The sequence below is a fragment of the Esox lucius genome, chromosome 17 (assembly GCF_011004845.1).
Source record: "Esox lucius isolate fEsoLuc1 chromosome 17, fEsoLuc1.pri, whole genome shotgun sequence".
NCBI classification, from domain to species: Eukaryota; Metazoa; Chordata; class Actinopteri; order Esociformes; family Esocidae; genus Esox; species Esox lucius.
The window spans coordinates 25,127,775-25,143,674 of record NC_047585.1 but is presented as its reverse complement, the minus strand read 5'-3'; the positions used below and the strand labels follow the sequence as shown (position 1 = coordinate 25,143,674).

Genomic DNA, 15,900 nt, shown 5'->3' with positions numbered 1-15,900 from the left:
AACAAATGTAATAGCTTAATAATATAGTTAAACAAAAACCATAACCACAGTAGCATAGTATAACAAAAAACAATTACCACATTCAATCATAAATTTGAATTCTCCACAGTAGCCTGGTAACATTCCATCTCAGATTCCTGGGAAAATGCATGTAGATCTTAAACAATTATTTAGAAACAAACTACAGGGTTGTTTTGAATGATTATGCACATTTAGATAATAACACAGAGTAAATACTACTCTCGATGCTCCAACTAGGTTTTGAACTCTCAAGATTTGGATAATAAGACATGGGTGCTGACCACTGGGCAACATAGCAACCTTGGTGTGACATGCACATTTTCCATATACAAACATGCAAGCCCACATGTTAATTTATTTATACATCTTTTCTTGTATCAGGCAAAGTCATTTTTACAATGCCAGCTCTCAGCAGGGAGACATTTACTCAAGTTGTCATAATGGGCTACATTACAGAACCACATTTAATAATCACTACAGATAATTGTAACCATTTCATTTATATCAGATTCCATAACATTATAACCACATGCCTAATATTGTGTAGGTCCCCCTTTTGCCACCAAAACAACCCTGACCTGTCGAGGCATGGACTCCACCAGACCCGGCCATCCACGTGATGTAAAAGAAAATGTAATTCATCAGACCAGGCCACCTTCCTCCATTGCTCCGTGGTCCAGTTCTGATGCTCAAATTCCCATTGTAGGTGATTTCGGCAGTGGACAGAGGTCAGTATGGGCACCCTGACTGGTCTGCGGCTACGCAGCCCCATACACAACAAACTGCAATGCATTGTATGTTCTGACTCCTTTCTATCAGTACCAGCATTAACCTTTTCAGCAATTTGAGCTACAGTAGCTTGTCTGTTGGATCAACCCTTTTCCTTCCTTGGACCACTTTGATACTTTTGGTACTGACTGGGAACACCCCACAAGGGCTGCAATTTTGGAGATGCTCTGACCCAGTCGTCTAGCCATGACAGTTTGGCTTGCCCATTTTTCTTGCTTCTTCCCACATCAACTTGCTGCCTAATATATCCCACCCACTGACAGGTGCCATGATAACAAGATCATCAGTGTTATTCACTTCACCTGTCAGTGGTCATAATGTTATGGCTGATCGTATCTTCCTGAGTTACACAGAACTGCAAAGAAGGAAATTAACAAAAACATGTATGTACAACCTATGTATGCAAAGACAGCTGTTCTGACTGTTGAGCTACACAGCAGCTAACAATTCTGTTACATGCAACTATCCAAGCACACATGTTAACAGACTTTGTAGATTCCCATTTAATTCATTTATAAATGCTGGCACGCACCAGTAAAACAAGGTAGACGTGTACATGTAACAACTTCCATTATCAGACTTTGCAAGGCAGTGTCAGAGTCCAGTAGTTGTCTGTTTGGGATGAATGACTGTGTTGATTTCACTGTGATATTTGTTTTTTTCTTTATTTTTAATCATGTATGACTTTTTTAAATTATATTTGTATTTTATGTATGGACCATTATTGTAAAACATAACTTGTTTCTTAATCTTTGATAAAAAAAACAAATAAAAATGAAGAAAAAATCAATACAATTGTTCAGTTATGGTGTTTGAATCTTTCTATTTTATCATTGTATATTTCAGGTGCTTTGTCTCACCTTGTTAACTATGATGCCTGCCATGTTGTACCTCTATGAATACTAAATCTGTGTTTCTGAACCCAACTGGGTATGTTGGTTTTATAGTTCTCAATACTAAATCTGTGTTTCTGAACCCAACTGGGTATGTTGGTTAATAGGTCTCATCCATGTAGTTGACTGGTAACTGTACAGGTACAACTCAGTGAACCACCTCTGATACATTTGCTCACACAGCTCTTGTGCAGATTACAGAATACACAACGTACAATCCAGCATATACATAAGACACACACACAAATGTCAAAACACAAGACACATACAAAAATGTGATATATTTTTCTGTAAAATGTTGCTGTTTAAAGTGCCCAACATGTATTTCATCTCTATAAGATGTAAATAAACTCAAAGTAGATCCACCCAACTAAGTGGAGATCACAGGCTCTCTAGAGTAATTTACCCCTGAGACCCGGTCTATGTAGGATATGAATTATATAAGATGACAAAGGTTCTTGCAACAGGGTTTAAAACAAACAAATAAAGGTATGATGCATTAATGAAGTCCTACAGGGGCCAGACTACTTTCAACAAAGTAGACTGAATATGTCACCTGTAATAAAGAGCACTATGAAAAACATGCATCTAACAGTTTCAGTGTATTGGCAGCTGCATTCATATATCATACAGTACAATATCACTATAATCTCACATTGTAAATGATACATACCGATAATAATAGTAATATTAGGGCAAATTAGTAAACTGATGGGTATACTAGGATTTTTTTAAATGCCCTACATGAAGGTGAAAGTGAAACTCTCCTTGACAACAAGTGATGCATCTGTAAAAGATCTTCTGCTTTACATGCTCAACAGCTGAGAAATACTGAAAAGAAATCATATCACAGCACAGTGCATTCCATTGACTGTACATTTTAATTTTATTATTTTAAGCAAACCAGTGTATACATTTTTTGTTAACAGAAACCGGTAGCTGGGAGATGGGATGAATACACAACATATTTGAAAATGTCCCTGAAAAATGTAAATAATACCAGCTCATGGTCCACAAGGGACATTTACAGAAGGTTGTCATCATACTTAAGATTTTTAAACGGATGTTGTATTGAATTTTTTTAACAATTAAGTACTAACAGTTCCACAGAAAACTGTTTTCATCTGGATTAGTAAGTGATAAAGCAAAGGGGGTTAAAACAAACCATATGTGAAATATGACTTAGTTCTTTTTGTTATCAGAATAGTGAGCCAGATGAGGCGTATCGTGGTCAGCTTATACTTGTGTTTTCATATGAATGTGTAACAGCATCTCTCCTAGTGTCTCCCTAGTTACAAGTGTTGAATCAATCTTCCATTTTTCTATTGGTTCCATATTTACTTCAGAAGGTTTGGGACTTTCCCAGACTGGTTTGTCTGAACAAGCTGACATAACTGCTATGGTTGAATGGCTGATGCACTCTTTCCACTCCATAGTTAAAAGAGAAACTGTTAAGTTCCTCCCTCTAGCGTCTACAATGGGAATAGCAGGAATAAGTAAAAAATCTAGCAAAGGCTAGCCATTGCTTGTTATTTTAGGGAGCGTCATACAACACGTGTAACAAAATTCCCATTTTTATAGCTTATCCTGCCCAAGTGTAACTATGTTTTTTAGATATTTTTCTCAGAATAATGGAGCCGGACAGAGACATACAATTCTAGCTGAGATTTGATGTGTCATTTCCTCATAGTCATTCTCCCATAAAGGCCATTTCTGTGAAGCACCCCAGCTACTGTTGAAGTATAAAGCGACTCCCAGCACAGCTATGGGAGACTTTTACTGCTTAGAGTTCTCACAGGCCCCTCCGAATAGTGCCCTTCTCACACAGAAGCTGTGTTTTTGAGGACGGCCTGTTCCAGACAGATTCACCGTTGTGACATATTCTGTCCATTTCTTAATAATGACCTTTACTGTGCTCCACACGATAGTCAAAGCCATGGAAATCCTACCCCTGGTTTGCTGCTTTAGAATAAACTTGATATGATTTGAATGTTCCTTTGTCTTCATCATGTAGTTTTTTTTAGGAATTGTACTAATCAACTTTGTGACCTCCCAGAGACAGAGATATCTGACCTGAAAACATAAAAAATACTTTAATTGCACACAGGTAAACTCAACTAATCAACTGTTTGTGTGACTTGTAAAGAGAATGTGTTGTATCACAGCTCATCCTGGTGTGTCATATCAGGTCCTTATCAGCCCATGTGTTCCTCTGTCTTTTGAAAGCGATGCCTGTATTTCAGTTATTTCCATAGCGTTATTCCAATTTCTTTGAGACTCACAACTCAAAAAGACCAGACAAAAAATAAATGAGAGAACATTATTGGGAAGACACTGACTCTATGAGAGTAAATATGCTGACAAAAACTATTTGTGAAGTATTCAATTTCAATTAATTAATCTTTCCTCAATACCTTTATATGATAATTAGCATTATTCTGTGTTTGTGTGGTGTAAATCTTACAAATGGCACCTTTTAGCTTGATGTCAGATTGTAAAGTATTTATGCAGATACTTGTTCTACTACATCCAGTAATCATAGCAGTAGCTTCCCTTAGTCCTAGTACTGAACATTTATTCTTATCCTTATCTTTTTTCAAAGCTTTTGTCTAGCAATACTGATCACATTACAGTCAATCTACAGTGTTTTCAGAGCATTGGACCTTTTCAAAACTGTCTGTTTAAGTTGTTTCCTCTGTGGTCTAAACTGTGAACAATAGCCCACACAAGGTTTCACTGTAAAGCGTATCCCAAACCCTGCTATCTGGGACCTTTAACCATGCAGGAGGTCTTTATTTGATCAAATTCTAACATGTATTCACAGACGTGCCCAATAGATGTAATATACGAACATATCACAAATAATGGTTAAAGCTTCCTGATGGTTGAAGTCATGTCAAACTGGATCATCCGAAGGGGGTTTCAGAAGTGATCATCCAATGAAGTAAGATGTCCCACAAAGTTGACTACATTAAAATAGTAGATTACTTCAGTACTGATGTCCATGCTCTATGTGACATCAGACAGTCTGCAGTTCCCAGGAGATTGGTTTGGGTAACGTGTTCTTGTTTTCTGAGTTGTTCATCTGCTACCCCCATGTGGTTGTAGTTGGTATGACATACTGGACAGACATTGAATCCCAAAATGATCAATATCTCTAGCGACCTAGACGCTACAGTAGATCTGAAAAGATCAGGAACGTCTTGCGTCTTGTCAAAGCCTAACTTGTATGTTTTTATTTACCAGCCAGTTCTGGTTTTATTTGACCTAGTCTATCAACATGTTCCAAATAAGAGTTACCATGTGATGGAGGCAGATCTGCCCCAAAAGCTAAAATATTTGATAGACTCAATGGAGAGGGAGGAGTCTACATATCAAAGTGGATGAATGTTCTGAAAGGACATTTCACCAGATTTAGTGCTTGACCCTACCATAAACACTAATATTAAATTGTACCCCTTTCCTCAGACCAGACAGTAAATCTAAAATTTACCTAACTCAAACCTTAATCCATAAAATGTATGTTTTATGGGTCAAATTCAAAAGAGGACATAAGTTTTGTCACCATTTAGTCAACCAATCACATTATTTTCTGCTGTCAGAGCAGATCTGCATCCAACCCATGTTTGAGTGAGCTCTGCCCTTAACCCTCAATTTGAGCATTCACACACACACACCTCCACTGTTTGCACAAGTGTATGAAAGTTAATGAATTGATAATGATGACCATCTAAAATACATGTCTTTAATGTGATTTGTGTGTTGTTCAGTAATGGGGGTGAGTCCATGCTCCCCCCTATTCTCACCTACTCTTGCTCTTCTAAATCAACACTGAGCCTGTCCATTGTGGCTCAGAGGAGATCCCTCCCCTACAGTCAGGCTGGCAGGGCCTATAGTGTGACAACCATGCTTACTGGTCCACCCAGGGTCACTGCAGCTCTCAGGCTGAGCTTTATACCATGTCAACTTCACTGTAACCACAAGGGCTACTCCCTGGGTGAAGGTCTCCTCGTGTTTCCCCACCAGCAGGTTGCTGGAGGCCCAAAGCACGTTCTTGAAGAGTCCCTGCACAGCAGACTCAGCCGTTCCCGTTCCTGTACAAAAAAGAACAGAGATCATGTTCAATTAAAACTGTGACCTGTTTGTTAATCTTAAAATGTTTTAATATCACTGTACTGTGTGCGGAGGACACAGGGGCACTCAGGTCAACTGCAATCAATTTCAGTTGTCTTAAGTAAGATCCCAACCAGAAGTTAGGCAGAAACCCATTATTTTTGTCAATGTTTGGGGTGGTGGACAGATCACTGATCACTGATTTCATGATTATAACCTTGCTCACAAGTCAGCTGTCTTAGAGCCCAAAATCCCATTATTTGTTTAACTTTGGTTACCCCCTTTCAATTTCCGCTCCCTCAACTCTCCCAGTCAAATTTCACTCCCTGTATCTTTATGAATTCTGTCTTGGTCAGCGGCAGTCACATCTTATCCATCTGTGCTTTGGTCTTGTCCCAGAAGCTCATCTGAACCAGTCAGTCCTGTCCAGGGTCCTGTCAATTAATGAAATGTCAGCGTAGCAAGTTGAGGTGGTCCATGTACAAAACCGACTGCAAGAATGACCTCGTCGTTGTCCCCCCTACCCCACACACACTATCTGGGATAACCACTAGAAGCTGAAGGGTTGGAATTCCCTCACACTGGACTACATTAAAATGCTAGATACCTTCAATACCGATGTTCAGGTGCTGGTCATAAAATTTAAATATCATCAAAAAGTTGATTTATTTCAGTAATTTTGATGATTATAATTTTGATGATTATAACTAGTGAAAACCCCAAATTCAGTATCTCAAAAAAGTAGAATATTGTGAAAAGGTTCAATATTGAAGACACCTGGTGCCACACTCTAATCAACAAATTAACCCAAAACACCTGCAAAGGCCTTTAAATGGTCTATCAGTCAAGTTCTGTAGGCTACACAATCATGGGGAAGACTGCTGACTTGACAGCTGTCCAAAAGGCAACCATTGACACCTTGCACAAGGAGGGCAAAACACAAAAGGTCATAGCTAAAGAGGCTGGCTGTTCACAGAGCTCTGTGTCCAAGCACATTAATAGAGAGGCGAAGGGAAGGAAAAAATGTGGTAGAAAAAAGTGTACAAGCAATAGGGATAACCGCATCCTGGAGAGGATTGTGAAACAAAACCCATTCAGAAATGTGGGGGAGATTCACAAAGAGTGGTCTGCAGCTGGAGTCAGTGCTTCAAGAACCACCACGCACAGACATATCATTACCACCTCAGCTTTCGCATTCCAAGCCACTCTTGAACAAGACACAGCGTCAGAAGCATCTTGTCTGGGCTAAAGACAAAAAGGACTGGACTGCTGCTGAGTTATGTTCTCTGATGAAAGTACATTTTGCATTTCGTTTGGAAATCAAGGTCCCAGAGTCTGGAGGAAGAGAATCCACGTTGCTTGAAGTCCAGTGTAAAGTTTCCACAGTCAGTGATGGTTTGAGGTGCCATGTCATCTGCTGGTGTTGGTCCACTGTGTTTTCTGAGGTCCAAGGTCAATGCAGCCATCTACCAGGAAGTTTTAGAGCACTTCATGCTTCCTGCTGCTGACCAACTTTATGGAGATGCAGATTTTCCAACAGGACTTGGCACCTGCACACAGTGCCAAAGCTACCAGTAGCTGGTTTAAGGACCATGGTATCCCTGTTCTTAATTGGCCAGCCAACTCGCCTGACCTTAACTCTATAGAAAATCTATGGGGTATTGTGAAGAGGAAGATATGCCAGACCCAACAATGCAGAAGAGCTGAAGGCCACTATCAGAGCAATCTGGGCTCTCATAACATCTGAGCAGTGCCATGCCACACCGCATTGATGCAGTAATTCAGGCAAAAGGAGCCCCAACTAAGTATTGAGTGCTGTACATGCTCATACTTTTCATGTTCATACTTTTCAGTTGGCCAACATTTCTAAAAATCATTTTTTGTATTGGTCTTAAGAAATATTCTAATTTTCGGAGATACTGAATTTGGGATTTTCATCAGTTGTCAGTTATAATCATCACAATTAAAAGAAATAAACATTTGAAATATATCAGTCTGTGTGTAATGAATGAATACAATATACAAGTTTCACTTTTTGAATGGAATTACTGAAATAAATCCACTTTTTTATAATATTCTGATTTCATGACCAGCACCTGTATATACTGAAAATTAGAAAACATATTAGAACATTTTCTAAAGTGATGTCCTCTAGCCCACTCTAATAGTATTAAGAACTTGTTTATTATGGAACCAGATCGATGGGCACTAAGGCGGAACTTATATTCTTTGGAATAGCATTTTGCTTTCGGTGTGTTTGAGTACGCGCACCTTACATTTCCTGCCGAAACAAGCGAACTCATTGAAGCTCGTAGCGAGCGGTAGGCATTAATTCATTTTGTTGACTGTCTAAAGTAAACTTTGCAACGTGAATGAAAATTTGTTTTCCAGTTCAGTTGTATGATTCATACGTCATGTTCTATTATTTTTGTAGAAGGTATTCGAGAAATGTAGTTTGCTAACTAGTTTAAAATAGTTAGCCAGCTAATTGAACTAATGCTGGTGTTACAGCAAAATCTGCCGCAGACTATTACACTACAGTACAGAACATTTTGATAACATATTCCTATTTTCTGTATTTTTCTATTCAAAATCATTATTGTTTTACAGATATAAAATTCTTAAGATGTTTTTGACCAGATCGGAGTACGACAGGTAGGATTCGGAACTGTATATCAAAATGAGACCGGGCTAGCTAGCTAGCCGCTAACAATGACATGACTAGTGATAACCAAAACCACATAGCTAGTTACAGTACAGCTAACTAGCATGTTCCGTGCTAGCTACAACACATTTCAATTAATCCTCTAGGAAACTACACGCACTTTTACACATATAGCTAACAATTACTGCAATTGACGTGTGCTTGTAAACATTTGTGCTATCATCGTAACTAGTTACATTCAGTAGACTAACAACATGTTTAGCTACATGGCTAACAACATGTAGCTAAAGTTTCTTTCACTTTCCATTAACCATAGCTAGCTATTGTTGTGCGTTCGAAAGCATCTCTCATATTTTGTTTTCAGAGGAGTAAACACCTTTTCTCCAGAAGGACGACTGTTCCAAGTAGAATATGCTATTGAGGCAATTAAGGTATTTGCAGAACATGCAATATAAACAGCTTCGAAAATGCATATTTACCATTACAAATGAATAGGAAGCCATGTGTCACCTCTACACCTATCTGAGAGTTACATCATTATTTTTCTTAGCTGGGCTCTACAGCCATTGGCATCCAGACATCAGAGGGTGTATGTCTGGCTGTGGAGAAGAGGATCACGTCTCCTCTGATGGAACCCAGCAGCATTGAGAAGATTGTGGAGATAGACACCCACATTGGTAAGTAGCAAGAACAGCCTCTCGGACCAAGCTATGAGGCGTGATGAAATTTGGAGTTATGGCCTTGCAGGATAGAGCCAGGACTACTCAGGATAGGCATTAGGATACTGTTGAACACCCAGGAGCTCAGGTTGGTTATAGTATTTCGTACCAAATCCATGTAGTAAAGAAGTGTTTGCAGTTAGTCGTCCTGGGGAAGTTAAGGTAACATGATTATGTAGTTATTCAGTGAAAAATTATGTTTCAGATGCATTCAGTGTTCAAAGGGTGTGTTTCAGCAACTGTCTGATGTTTACCTATTCTTGTCCAAGGTTGTGCTATGAGTGGCTTGATAGCTGATGCCAAGACTCTTATCGACAAAGCAAGAGTGGAGACACAGGTATATAAAAGAGATCTGTAATCTGAATTCAAGTATGGTTTCTCTCGTCAAATGTTAGCACAGGACTTTTGTCGTCACCCTTTTTGCATTTTAACCCTGGTATGTTTGTGGCATCCAGAACCATTGGTTCACATACAATGAGACCATGACAGTGGAGAGTGTGACCCAGGCCGTGTCTAACCTGGCCCTGCAGTTTGGAGAGGAGGACGCAGACCCCGGAGCCATGGTTAGTGACCACAGGAAGATCAGACAAAACCTCCAACAAGATCAGTTGCTGCTCAGTATTTCATCCTTTAAGTGACATGTTTGTTACTCGGTGTATGTCATAGAAACTAGTAGAGGTTGTCCCTTCTTTCTCTACAGCTGTGAGGTCACATCTTAATCATTCCCCGTGTTTGTCTCCTCAGAGTCGACCCTTTGGTGTAGCGCTTCTCTTTGGAGGACTTGATGAGAAAGGACCCCAGCTGTATGTTAACCTCATTAAAATGATGCTTAACCTTAAGTTTTTGTGTGATGAAAATCGTTTGGAATCTCTCCTCTTATGCAGGTACCACATGGATCCATCAGGCACCTTTGTCCAGTGTGATGCCCGGGCCATCGGCTCTGCTTCAGAGGGAGCACAGAGCTCACTGCAGGAGGTCTACCACAAGGTACCACCATCCTCATCGCTCTATCATTACAATCTCCTCAATCACCCATTTACTTTCAATATTACCTCCGATACATCGCCCACTAACCTCTTATTACCGCCCCTTCATCGCCCACTAACCTCTTATTACCGCCCCTTCATCGCCCACTAACCTCTTATTACCGCCCCTTCATCGCCCACTAACCTCTTATTACCGCCCCTTCATCGCCCACTAACCTCTTATTACCACCCCTTCATCGCCCACTAACCTCTTATTACCGCCCCTTCTTCGCCCACTAACCTCTTATTACCGCCCCTTCATCGCCCACTAACCTCCTGTCATTACTGCCTATTAGATTAGATTCAACTTTGTCATTGAACAAGTACAGTACAACGAAACGCAGTTAGCATTCTAACCACAAGTGCAAATGGAAGAGGGCAGAACATTTACAAGTATTAAGACTCCTGTATGTTACAAGTGGGATAGATGTGCAATGAAGGCAAATGCAAGTACAAATGGCAGTTCTAAATGTGCAGTACAGGCAAATTGAAGGTGCAAGGTGGCATGTGCAACAGAAATACAGGGATAGCAGCAATGATGTTCCTGAGGTAGACGCGTATGTAACACCTGAGAGATCCATTGCCCACTAACCTAATCACCCTCTAAACTAATAAATTGCCCACCAACCACCTGTCATTACCACCTCTTCGACATCCATCAACCACCTGTCATTACCACCTCTTCGACATCCACCAACCACCTGTCATTACCACCTCTTCGACATCCACCAACCATCTGTCATTACCACCTCTTCGACATCCACCAACCACCTGTCATTACCACCTCTTCGACCTGTCATTACCACCTCTTCGACATCCACCAACCACATGTCATTACCACCTCTTCGACACCCACCAACCACCTGTCATTACCACCTCTTCGACACCCACCAACCACCTGTCATTACCACCTCTTCGACACCCTCCAACCACCTGTCATTACCACCTCTTCGACATCCACCAACCACCTGTCATTACCACCTCTTCGACACCCTCCAACCACCTGTCATTACCACCTCTTCTTTATCCTCCAACCACCTGTCATTACCACCTCTTCTTTATCCTCCAACCACCTGTCATTACCACCTCTTCTTTATCCTCCAACCACCTGTCATTAGCACCTCTTCGACATCCACCAACCACCTGTCATTACCACCTCTTCGACATCCACCAACCACCTGTCATTACCACCTCTTCGACATCCACCAACCACCTGTCATTACCACCTCTTCGACACCCTCCAACCACCTGTCATTACCACCTCTTCGACACCCTCCAACCACCTGTCATTACCACCTCTTCGACACCCTCCAACCACCTGTCATTACCACCTCTTCGACACCCTCCAACCACCTGTCATTACCACCTCTTCGACATCCACCAACCACCTGTCATTACCACCTCTTCGACACCCTCCAACCACCTGTCATTACCACCTCTTCGACACCCTCCAACCACCTGTCATTACCACCTCTTCGACACCCACCAACCACCTGTCATTACCACCTCTTCGACACCCTCCAACCACCTGTCATTACCACCTCTTCGACACCCTCCAACCACCTGTCATTACCACCTCTTCACCGCCCACTAACCTCCTGTTCTATTCCACCTCTTCACCGCCCACTAACCTCCTGTCATTACCACCTCTTCACTGCCCACTAACCTCCTGTTCTATTCCACCTCTTCACCGCCCACTAACCTCCTGTCATTACCACCACTACACTGCCCACTTCAGGTGTAAAGTCTCCGTCATGTCATGGGTGGCAGTGGTCCAAAAGCTTCTTACTAGACTAAACCCGTGGCCGAGACCTTTTTACTAGGGGTAGCCTAGCATTCAGTGTTGGGCCAGTAAACAAAAGGTCACTGGTTCTAATCTCGGATCCGACCAATTGAAAAACCCTGTCGTTCTGTACCTCATCAAGACAGTTAACCCTAAATGCTACCAGGTCTTTACTGTAAATCAGAATGTGTTCTTAGCATACTTACCTTGTAAAATAAATAATTTACAACCTCTATTCTCTTTTGCTGATTGGCCTCTCCAGTCCATGACATTAAAGGATGCTATCAAATCGTCCCTCACCATCCTAAAGCAGGTGATGGAGGAGAAACTGAATGCCACAAACATTGAGGTAAGCACTTGTTTCTGACTTTTATAACCGTCTTTTGTTATTTTGTTACTGAATTTCAGGACTGCTCAGCCTCAGTCCTGGATGTAGGTGGGTTTAGGTGTTACTTGTTAAATAGGGAAATGGACTGCAATGAATCCCAACACGTTGTATTTCTACTAAGCTGCCCTCCTCTGTCACCCTTTCAGCTGGCAACAATTGAGCCTGGCAAGACTTTCCACATGTACTCTAAAGAAGAGCTGGAGGATGTTATTAAGGACATCTAGAGCACAGTGGGGCTCTGTGGGTCTTGTCAGCCATGAGGAGAGGAAATCCACTCAGCTACAACAACATCAGTACTTCTGCTGAATTCATTAGTTCCTTCTGTGAACGGGAGGCAACTACATTTTTCTTGTTTAGGTGCAGATTTCTAAAGTTCTATACAGGCATAATTTCAGATCAGTCCTTAGAACTGAGATGTATTAAAATTAGGTTACTTTTTGTTACGAATAAATGTTGTATTCTAAAAGGTGTGGTTTGTCTTAGTGCCTCCGTGTCATTTAAAGTTACCCAGCATTCGGGTCTTTTGCTCAATAGTTAGTGAAATATGGTTGTAAAAACATTATTTTATGCTGCCTTTGTGATACAGTCATGGGAACTAAAAAATCCTAAAGCATGGACATTGTCCCATGTATTCAGACCTGTTGTTTAAGCCCAACGCTGATCAAGCAAGAAGCCAATTATCTCTAATTACTGGCAAAATGTCTGGTCTTATTCGAAGCCTGGTGTGTCATTAAAAGTACTATTATTTCTTGTTAAGTTACATGATTAATTCTCATCCCCATAGTTGATTGAATCATGGAGTCAGCTTTCTTTCTACATTCTGCATGCCTCTCAATGTACAGTGAATATATGCCATGATTTACATACAGGAGAATTTAAATTAATTCTCAACTGTCAGACATTCAACAACACAACAATGCTAATATTGAACATAGTGGGGCTACTTCAGAAAGCAGGGTTAACATACTCTGAGTTGAAATCACAACTCTGGGTTAACTGACTGAGCTGTCAAACTCAGATTTGACGGTTTCAGAACAGGTGGTAACAATTAGTTCAGTCAACTCTGAGTTAAGTTAACCCTGAGTAAAGCACGTGCACGAGGAGATAAAAAGCCCTCATCAATGGAACGCAGATGAAGTGATTCACCATGGCAACAGGAGAAAAAGATCTCAGACCCTGTACTTCCTCCCAGTGGAGTCTGATATATTAATGAATGCACCTGCAAAATACAAATTCAAGGAAAAAAGCAATACAGTCTCAGCAGCAAAAGTACGTGAGCTAGCGTGGCAGAAAATTGCTGACCGAGACAATGCATGATTCACATCTGAAGTCTTGCACTCATTAAACATGAGCAGTGGCATTCTTGTGACATGGCACACATCTACGTAGTAAGAATTAATATAGCGATATATATATATATATATAATATAGCAATAATATACATAAAAATGTAAACTAGCAGCAATTTTAAAGAGAGTAGGATGGGAAATATGAACAATATGGGTAGAAGTATTAAATATTATAAATATAATGAGTGTACTATGCCTATAAATGGTACATACAAAATAATATTCTAGTGTACATTAAATGTACATAGAAAGACACCAGAGCATCGGGAATGTTCATGTGTGATCAGTATTATCATGGATCATTGTTGCTGGTTGAGGAGCCTTATGGCCTGAGGGAAAAAACTGTGAGTCTGGAAGTGTGTGTCCTAATGCTGCGGTAGTGTCAGCCAGACGGCAGCAGAGTGAACAGACCATAGCCTGGGTGGCTGTAGACTTTGATGTTCCGTGCTTTCCTAAGGCATAGTGTATGGTTGATGCCTTGCACGGAGTGGAGATGGCAGTCGATGACGCGCTCTGCAGACCTCACCTCCCTCTGAAGGGACTTGCAATCCAAGCGGCTGCCGTATAAGGCAGTTATGCAGCCTGGGAGGATGCTCTCAATGGTGCACCTGTAGAAGTTGGTGAGAGTTTTTACAGACATGCCCAACTTCTTGAGTCTCCTCAGAAGTATAGTTGCTTTTGGGCAGTTTCAAGTCTCAAAGCTTCATACTAAATAAACTGATTACTGCATAGAGCCATTGACTGATCCCTGCAATTCTGTGGAATTCTTTTTTGATGAGTCTTGTGTCTGTGATTTAGGAACTACTAAAGTGTACAGAAAATGTTTCTGTGCAAGAGTCACATCTCTGACAGCCCGACAAAGAACACGCCGTCTGACTCATTCGGATGGCCGGTTTCAGTGAAAGAGTAGGACAAACTCAGGGTTAGTTGGATAAAACCTTCTAGCAAGTAGGTTAGCTTCACAGAGTATGTTGCCGTAGTTACTGACTCTTTGAAACCGTAAACCAAGAGCTTCCATTAACTCTGAATCAACTAACTCTAGGTTTTTACTAAACCTGCTTTCTGTGGCTTGGATGATTGCCCATAGGCTAAAACAGCGCAGTCTATTCAGAACCTTGTATACTTTCTGCTATCTATGTGTTGTGGTTCACTCTGAACTGAATTCTACATCTGGAGGCATAATAATGTAGATAGATTAATATCACAATAACTGCAGCTCTGGTGGTCATAACTGGTGTGAATGACTAATTGGTTGTTGAAGTAAGGTGATGTGTCTTATTAAAGACTGTGTAAGCTCACTTAGCTAAAGGCTAGACAGTCTTCTTCAAATCTCAGGCAAGGTCTCTTAACAGCAAATCTTTGTTACATTTGGGCCTATGCATCCTGTCTCAGTACACACAGTACATAAATGGGTGAAATGTGTCTGATAACCTATGTTTTAACCTTCAGTAGTTGGCCATGTTGCTCTGCAATTACTCTTTTTGTTGACAGAGTAGGCAATAACAAGTGTGATTGCCTATATTGCATTGGGGCACACTTTTCTGTAAGCAGCAGGAGCAATGGGGGTTCATTAATATGTACTTTTTAGCAGGGTCTCCTTTATGTGGCTCACCTGTGTATTTTACTTGCTCCATTGTGACACAGAATTCACATTGAACTCGCTAGGGGTGTTCAACCAAACAAAAGGTTTTGGTTGATGAACCCGATGGGTGTTCAACATTGACAATTCAACTGACCTACAGGCATTGTCTCTGAAAGCTTATACAACTCTTTTGGTTTTGTGCAAGTTTAAACATAACTTTAGTAAACTGAGTCTTCAGGAACTCTTAAGTGGTGATGCATGACTTCCTGTTTCACTGAAGAATTGCAGACTCAAGTTGGTGGAGTCTTGGAGTCACCAAGCCTCCAAAACGACAAGTAGACACCACCTCCACGCCATAAGTTATTTGGATGTCTTATCATAAGAAAGCCTCTACTTGCTTTAAGACATAAATGTCAGCACCTGGAGTTTGCTAAAAGACATTAGAACTCTGATTGGAACTGGGTTCTATGGTCAGATGAGACAGAAATATAGATTATTTACCACAAACGCCAAAGACATGTTTGGCATAAAAATAAGGATGGTGGTGCATACATGTAGGAAGAATCCTCACTC

At 40.8% G+C, this 15,900-nt stretch overlaps 1 protein-coding gene across 1 annotated transcript; it reads left to right on the top strand.

Moving 5' to 3' along the window:
- Positions 1 to 8,099: 8,099 nt before the first annotated feature.
- psma5 (proteasome 20S subunit alpha 5) lies at positions 8,100 to 12,857 on the top strand. The gene is given in 10 exon segments (NM_001303864.1): positions 8,100 to 8,137; positions 8,427 to 8,471; positions 8,846 to 8,912; positions 9,032 to 9,158; positions 9,470 to 9,537; positions 9,656 to 9,763; positions 9,945 to 10,003; positions 10,085 to 10,187; positions 12,271 to 12,357; positions 12,543 to 12,857. Coding segments are annotated over 9 exon segments (726 nt in total). The 5' UTR covers positions 8,100 to 8,137; positions 8,427 to 8,442; the 3' UTR covers positions 12,621 to 12,857.
- The last annotated feature ends 3,043 nt before the right edge of the window (positions 12,858 to 15,900 follow it).